The 8,676-nt window shown below is 34.5% G+C and overlaps 1 protein-coding gene across 1 annotated transcript; it reads left to right on the forward strand.

Moving 5' to 3' along the window:
* Positions 1–1,897: 1,897 nt before the first annotated feature.
* On the forward strand, positions 1,898–6,145 carry cd74a (CD74 molecule, major histocompatibility complex, class II invariant chain a). The gene is made up of 6 exons (XM_038276913.1): positions 1,898–2,078; positions 3,552–3,721; positions 4,818–4,940; positions 5,070–5,270; positions 5,359–5,418; positions 5,513–6,145. The coding sequence occupies exons 1-6, from the start codon at positions 1,993–1,995 to the stop codon at positions 5,527–5,529; spliced, it is 657 nt and encodes a 218-aa protein (XP_038132841.1). The 5' UTR covers positions 1,898–1,992; the 3' UTR covers positions 5,530–6,145.
* Positions 6,146–8,676: the final 2,531 nt, after the last annotated feature.

The raw sequence follows: 8,676 nt of genomic DNA on the forward strand, positions 1-8,676 counted from the left end.
GATGAAAGAGCAATCAGATGTGATACCACCTGTGTCAATTCAGTGACAAGCTTACTGCTGCTGAAAAAACAAACAAAGAGCAGTTTATTGGTTTGTGCTTTGCTAAAACACAAAGGAACACATTTACTGACAAAAGCATTTTGTCAGATAACATCTATCAGAGGTTAAATAGTTTATTTTGCACTTATCAGTATGTTTTAGGGGCAGCCATATTGGATTTTGTTATTAGGATTTGGGAGAAATATTCAACTTTCCTTACAGGAAGTCAGACTGCATAGGATTTTCACATTTTTTCTTTTTTTCGATTTCAAATTTCAATTATTTACTTAAAAATTTAAGAGAAAACATAGAAAGCACAAATAAATAACATCCTTCCATCCATAATATCTAATGTTTCAAAATGTTTGTAAATTATGAATCTGCTTTATGTGATGATTTCCAATCATAGTGGAATTACCTTATTGGTGCTAAAGCTCTAGTCGTGTTTTTCTGACTATTCTAGCTTTGGTGTTTTGTTCTTTCTAACAGGTTCAAAATCCAATTAAAGATTGAAATGGATCTTTGTACTAAGTTGAATGTTATGTGTTCAGACAGCAGAGAAGGCTCAGCTTATCTAAAACCCTGCAGGATTAATGTGGTGAGGAGATGCTCTTGAAGAAAATTGTTTTGCTGGTATGGTAAGTCTTAACAACTTTTGGTTAGCATGGAGTGTTTAAATCGGGAGTTGTATGCAGCAGCAATAAATCCCTGTTGTATTCTACTATTTCTAATGGAAAGTGGAAGTTCTATTTTCATAGAAATTTATAAGGTACTGGAGATATGATGAAAAGGTCAAAACAAAACAAAAACAACTTAAGGCATTTCATCTAAATCAGTGATACCCAACTGGGGGTACGCATACTCCTAGTGGACCGCGAGTGCACTGCAAGGGGTACATTAAAATATTAGATTTCCTAGCTAGTAAAATAAAATAGGTCTGGGATCTGTTCTACTTTGTGAGGGATCAACTAAAAAATAAAAACCAGAGTTTTGAGTTCACCTACACCTGTGATACAGATTCAAACCAAGCAGAGGAACAGGATGTAGAGAACATCCTGGTATCAGCTGTTACCACTGAGCTATGGCAGCTCATGAAAGCAAGCTCAGGTGTCTGGATGAAAACAAAGTAAAATAAATGGAGTCGTCTGACTATAATTTTTGTTTAGGATTTTCTTCAGAATTCATCAAGTTTAAATGTGATTACGGGGAATTTACTCACATGAGCTCAAGTTTTATGAATACAGGTGCATAATATTATTTCATTTTGTATTTCTTTTTATTTCTTACTAGCCTCTGTGCAACATATTAATGCTGCTTTTTTTTAATTTGAGATGGAAAGAAAAAAAAATGCCCAAGAATCAAATGCTCATTATATAATTAGTGGCAGCCATCAATACTTTGACTGAGGTGGGGGTAAAGTATGAAGTGTTTGGTTCCCTTTATGTACTTTGGTTCAGACACTAAAGAAAAATAAGGAGACACTGTTATTTTAATAGATTTTTACTTTTACTGCTTTCTTATTTTTTTACTTTTATAAATGTATGACAAAATAATGAGTACAACATAGAAGGCTTCCTCCTAAGGACTCGTGTACTATCAAAGACAGGGATGATTATAAATTATTCTGTAAAGATATTTGGTTATAAAGAAAAAAAACTAAAAGCTCTGCAAGCAATGAAGAGTATTAGAAAGTTCTAGCTTTGAGTCAAAACTTCTTACCTCTCTCTGTTGTCTGCCTCTATGAACAAGTGATGATGTTGAATCCGACCAATCAGAGCTCTCCCCACAGATCCATCCCTCATGTTTTTTTTTTTTTTACATCAGTACTTTATTACCTTCTCTAGAACTTGTTTTGCCCTCCTTCCTCATTTTCAAGGCAATTTATACTTTAGGCTGGCTGGACATTTCTTCAGATTGATTCTCTAAAGGAGCCGAGACATTTGCCCAAAGAGGATGGCTGACAATCAAGAAGATGCTCCCCTGGCCAGAGGAAGTGTTTCAGGGAGCCATGAAGTCCTTGTTAATGCAGGGCCAAGAGGGTGAGATGAGCTGATAATGAATTATTTTTTACTTAAACCCATAAAATGTTTTCTAAAAACTCATCATTGTTGTTTTTGGTTGGAATGTGTGTTATTCATGTCTATCTAAACTGTGCATGTTTAACTTTAACTTTTAGTTTTTGACTGTCTGTCTGCAGGCAGCTGAATACATTTGATTTAGTTCAACTAAGTTGTCAAAAATATTTTTTTAAAGATTTTTAAACACTGAACTTATAGGCTTTTCATTTCTTCCTAAAGACAAATCAGCACAGTTTACGTGTAGACCATGTTAAAAAGCACAATGTATAAATTATACAATATATTATGTAGATTATATATTGTAAAATAAGTTAGTTGCAAAAATTTGCCTCACTAAATGTTTCTTTGGTGTGCTTCACAGCTTCTTGAGATTAGAGGTCTACCTAGTAACTAGTGACGCTGACGCTGCCACTTGGCTCGTCATGATTCCAGTGATATCGATATTTATTCATAGAAATACTTAATGAATAGATAAAACACGACAATTTATCTCATAAATTAGGAGTAAGAATAAATTTCTGTTCTAAAATTCGCCCGCAGTTTAGGCGTAGGTCCAGAAAATTTTTACATCGACTTCCGCACTGTAACCGACAAATGAAATCTGCCTAGCGACTAGTGATGATCAAATGCTATTGGCCACAATAGAAAAAATTTAATTAAAGGTTAAACTTTTTATCTCTTTTTTTTCCATCTTTGTTTTAATATATTTACACAATAATACTGCTGTATTGGCTCCAATAGTAGTAATATCATTATTATTATTTGTCTATTTCTTAAATTAGTATTTTAAGGTGTTCTTCATTAGATATCCTTACTTTAAATGATACAGTGCATTGGAGTAAGGACTTAAAGAAATTTATAATTAAAATAACCCATAATGGAAAGATTTACAGTATACCATAGAAAACAAAAAACTATGAAAATGAAAGCTGTCTGGATGTTTATTTCATTTTAAATAGATGTTTACATTTGTATATTTTTGAGCTATAGGTCATGGCTGGTAAAGGTTTTTATTCTCTATTTATTGTTGACAATTTTTTTTATTCTCCTTTGCTAACGGTAAACAGTATTGGTGTACAATTACAAATAAGATAAAATGTTACACAAATGAAACATTAATATCAGAAATATAAAAGTATTATGGTAATTCTCATGAGAAATTACAAAAAAAAAAGTGTGACAAACCCATGTTATGTTTTTTTTATAGTTATTTTTATTTGTAATCTGGGGTTGCCCAAAATTCAAAATGGCCTTTAGTAAAAGTGTTTTCTCATCTCTTAAAAGATCAGACCTCCCATTTGGAAATCCCTTTGAGTCACTATGTGGGAGGTTAAAAAAAAACTCCCGTTCTTTTTTTCTTTATTTCCTTATATGATTTTCCCATTCCTCTGTTTTGATTAATTCAAAGTAAAACTTTTTGCTTGTTTTGTGCAGAGGCTCCAACAGCCGTGCGGCAAAGGTTGCTGCTCTGACCACCCTGGCCTGCCTGCTGCTGGCCAGCCAGGTCTTCACTGCCTACATGCTATTTGATCAGAAGCAGCAGATCCACACACTGCAGAAGACCTCTGAGCGGATGGGCAAGCTGATGACTCGCACATCCCAAGGTGGAAAATGAATTTATTTGCCCTGTTTTTATCATCCGTAATGGGCTTTATCCTATCAGACAGAAAAAAAGTTGAATAGCTGATAAGAAAAAGTAGGAAACTGTTTTAAAATGTATTTTTTTTTTCAGTGAGACAGAGAAATGAAACTGATAAATCTGGAAGGCAAAAAACCAACCCTATAATATGCCAAGCCAAATGTTTATATTATCACTTTTTACATCTATACAAACAAAAGAAAATATGCCTCTAGTTAATAGGATGATAATAAAAACAGGCTCTGTATCCGGTGGCCATATTAAGGTTTGTCATCTGGCAGCTAAGCCCTTCTCTTCCAGCATAATGACCATTTTATTCAACTTAATGCTCCAATTTCCAAGTTACATTTCTATATCATTTCTGTATGCATAGCTGGATGTTTTAACATCATCACATTCTTTATTACTTTCTGTGCAGCTTTTACTTAGCCCCCATGTGCATATAGACACTCTATTAGGAACAAATGACCTCTGAAATGCTTCCCAAATTGGATTTTCTATGGGTGAAAACCTACAATACTGTTTATAGGAACTGAAATCTTTTGTAGTTTTTTGTTTTTGTTTAGTTTTATCTTTTTGAGTGATCAAACCTAAATTTCTCTTTTCAGCAAACACATGATATCAGACAAAGCTAACTGGAATACTTGGAAAGAAAAAAAGGTTTTCATAACTGAAAGGTTCAGACTTTGACTATGTTTCTCATTTTATCCATTCAGATGTGGACTTTCTGTTGTGATTTAGATCATGTTGTTGCAAAACCATACTTTGTTAGGGTGACGTTAACTGCGGTCTATGAGATCTGCAATGTTTTTATGTTTGGTAGGTTAGCCTCTTATAGGCAGGCCCAAGCTTGTTCCATGTTTTCTCCGCCTGCAGGTAATAGTTAGTAGAAAGCTGCAGGACCAAAGCCTCGAAAATGCCTGATAGGAATTCTTTAATTTCTTCAGATTCCTTTTTTGCCTTGTTAGGTCTTATGTAATCCAACAAGTTCAATTCTTTATAAGCTGTTAGTTTTGTTGCTCTTTCTCACTTGAATTTGTTGTTTTCTGGCTTATTCGTAGTTGCTGCCCCAGCAAGGATGGCCATGCCTATGAACAGCCTCCCTCTGCAGATGGACTTCACAGAGGAAGACTCCAAAACCGAGAAGGCCCAGCAGAACCCTGGAGGCTCCACCCCTCAGCCAGGTAAATGCAGCACCTTGCATTCAGTTCATTAGACGTAACATTTATGTTTGTCTATCATTTCAAAACCAGCACTAATTGCCCCAAGACTCAATTGTAAACGCAATCTTTAATTTTTCATTGCTGGGACAGCCTCTCTGATCCAGACCAAATGCCAGACAGAGGCAGCGCCTGGAGTGGGTAAGATTGGAGCATACAAGCCTCAGTGCGATGAGCAGGGCCGCTACAAGCCCATGCAGTGCTGGCACGCCACCGGCTTCTGCTGGTGCGTGGACCAGGCCGGCAACCCCATCCAGGGCACAACAGTCCGCGGCCGTCCAGACTGTAACAGAGGTACCAGACTCAAATAAAAGCTCACAGTTATTTGTATTCATGATAAAAGATTACTAATTTATCTCGGCTCTTATCAAATTCAATTTAGGCACAGGATTTCGCCGCATGATGGTTGCACCAAGGATGATGCAGAAGACCTACACTGAGGGTGGGCTCCTAAGATAAATATCTTTATCCATTTACCGTGACATTTGCCGGAATGTTTGGTTATAATAAACCGTGTTTCTGTTTTTGTCTTACAGAGGAATTGGCAAATTAGAAGAATCCAGAAGCAAAGCCTCCCTTTCTTTAACTATCTTTGCAGACCCGTGAAACTGGTTATTTAAAATTACTTGCTGTCCAATTCGTAGCAGTTTAGCTTTACAATGAGCTTAAGTTCCATGTAATCACTTCATGCTTTTCATTTTTCTAACTGCTTGGAATCAAATCAGTAATAGGGTCTGTTACATTAATGCCTTTAATGTCTTTTTCTTGGGTGTTTTGATCTACAGAACATAAAATTCATCAAACGCTGTGAGATTTTATTATGTATGTGTTTGTGACGGAGGCTCGAATGGTCGGTTCACCCAAATTACAAAACAAATGAATACATTTTAGGCATATTTCCAGTTTCACCTGCCTGATTTTTAGTCTTATTGAGGTTTTTGATCTGACAAAAAGGGTTTTAGTTCTCATAATTTTGGTGAACCTGCCATTTAAAGGATGGAGACTTTATGAGGAACTGTTGATATTCCTTAAAGTATGTGGTAAGATGGGAAATAAAGATTTTTCTTTACAACAATCACATTATTTGTCCCGATGTCTTTAGCTCAAACAGATGTAATGAGTATTAATGAAACAAGGCCTGAATAAACATAAATGATTAGATGCAATGGCATTGCTTACTAAGTCCTGGATTCTTTGTCTGTTTTAAGGCTCACTTGAAGTTCAAGGGATTTTATACAACAAAAATCTTCATTAAATCTGAATATTTAAATTGCTTAAAAAGCTTCGCCTCATCTGGTCCCTCTATGAATATGCAAATTAACCAATTTCCTGTGTTGCCTGGAACTTCCTCTGCTTTCATCCTGACTAAAAACAGAAGAAGGAACATATACTTTGCTCTGATTGAACGGTTTTTATAGAAGCACAAAAACTTTTTTTGGGATTAATGATTCTACAAATCCATGTGACAATTGTCTTTTCACCGTAATGCTTTTCAGAAGATCAAATCACTTTTATAGATTTCAAGTAAATAATTCTCCTTTAAACGAGTCTGCAGTCCTCGCTTGTGACCTTTTACCCATGCATCAGGCAGTGCTGCAAACAAAACAACTTTCTGAATTCACATTTTAACAGTATGCATGTCGGAGATCAACCATAGAGTTAACAGATGCATATGAGGAAAAAAATTTAATAAAATCGATAAGCTTTGTTCCTTCTAAAAAATGAGTCTGTTCTGCAGTAACAAGGCAGTTTAAATTAGCGATTCTAAGATGTTTTAGTTAAGTATAGTTTAAAAGCTGAGAAATTTGTGCTGCCGAATGCACTGAGAAGTATAAACCCAAAACTTATGGGTTTCTACCAAACACCAGACTTTTTTTATGTATATAAAAGGCTTATTTCACTAAAATAAGCCTTTACGTTCATAGAAATGTAATAATTGTCCACCAATGTATCTAAATCTGTTAGTGAGTACCATCCTTTGTAGAGGTAGTCCATCCACCTTTCAGGTGTGGTAAGTGTAGATCCAAACTAGATGGTATGATTATTGCCTTGGTGTCCCTTACTGGCGACAATAAAAGGCCATATTAAAAATGTGAGATCTTATCACACGGCACAACGCCACAGATGTCACAAGTTTGGAGGGAGTGTGCAATTGGCATTCTGACAGCAGAATTTTAATATACCTTTTTACTGTTAATAACTGTATTTTCCCTCATAGGAGGTACTTCCTCTCTCTTTTGTTGTAACACTCAAATTTTAAAGGTTTGTTATTTTTATATTTTTGATAATTTTTGGTCTTTTGTCTACTTTTCTTTCCACCATCACGCCTGAAATTCCCAACTGTGGGACAATAAAGGCATTTTCTTATCTTATCTTATCTTGAGATGCCATACCGGTGAGGTAAATGGATCACCATGGCAAAGTGCTCACCAACACAGGCTTGTGAACAATACTTAAGAGAAACATGCCAATTTATGTCTTAAATCTTTGGACTCAGCTCACAGAGCCAAATCAATGGAATTTGCTGGATTTATATTTCGTTTGGAGATTTAAATGAATTTATTTACTTCGCTTTAGGCAGTTTTAGATACTTTAAGTCTTCCTACGATGCCCCATTAAGAACTTTAACCATAGAGTAACTGAATCATTGTTGTTCACTTAAACAAAAAGTGAAATATAGACTTTACTGAAAGTCTAGGAAAGTAAAGAGCTGCACTGATTAGCAGATCCTGGTCATGTCTGAGGACAGAGCATATGGTTTGCCTGTGCAACACATCAGCAAAGCAACTTTAGCTTTGCTCATGTTAAATTAATTTATCAATCTAGCACATTTTGGTTTAAAAGTATTGTTAATTAACCAGGAAGCAAGGTTATGATACTTTAGAACTCTTTATTTTTCTTTAATTGTGACTTTTTTCTCAAATTAGGTTACTTTTTATCATTTTCTTCGAGTGGATTTGCTAGTTTTATTGAATACTATTTTATTGATTCTTACTTTTAGTTTTACAACTAATTCAATGTTGTTTTTTTTTATTTTGTTGTTTTAATTTTAAGGCAAAGTATTTAAAAAGGTTAATATATTATTTTGCAAGTATGTTGTTACTAATAAAAACTCAAAACAAACCATAAAAAAACAACATAAAGCCTTGTGTGAAGATAAAAAACACCTGTTACATAATTTTGCAAGACCTATAAATAATAAAAAAAAAGAAAATTGGCATATGACCTGAGTTAAGTACTTAAGTTCACCACTTTTTTTAGTAATTTTAATACCAAAATTAATTTTCAACCAGTAAAGGTATTTGTCATGTTTAATTAAAGTTTTTGTTACAGTTATAGAAGAAACATTTCTCAATTTAGATGTTGGATTTTTGGTTACTTTAAGTTGGAAAATAAAATGGTAAACCTGCTTATAGGTTTGTTTTATAGGTAATAAGAGGCTTCTCTCAAAAGTCAATTTTAAATGTGCATTAAATGTAAGTTCTGTATTTATGTCATTTAAAAACGCACTGTAGCAATCTTTATTGGGATTTCATGTTTCCTCTTGTGTTTTGATCATTTATATCTTTGGTATTGCGCTCCTCTGAAGATGAAATGCCCCCACAGCCTCCCTTATCAAAAACATGAATAGTTCTATAACAATGAATCATATTTGTACAATTTCCCTCTTTCCATGCAATGAAATACTTTAAATTATATT

Source organism: Cyprinodon tularosa, unplaced genomic scaffold (assembly GCF_016077235.1).
Source record: "Cyprinodon tularosa strain WSP-4 unplaced genomic scaffold, ASM1607723v1 ctg129, whole genome shotgun sequence".
In the NCBI taxonomy this organism is placed as follows: domain Eukaryota; kingdom Metazoa; phylum Chordata; class Actinopteri; order Cyprinodontiformes; family Cyprinodontidae; genus Cyprinodon; species Cyprinodon tularosa.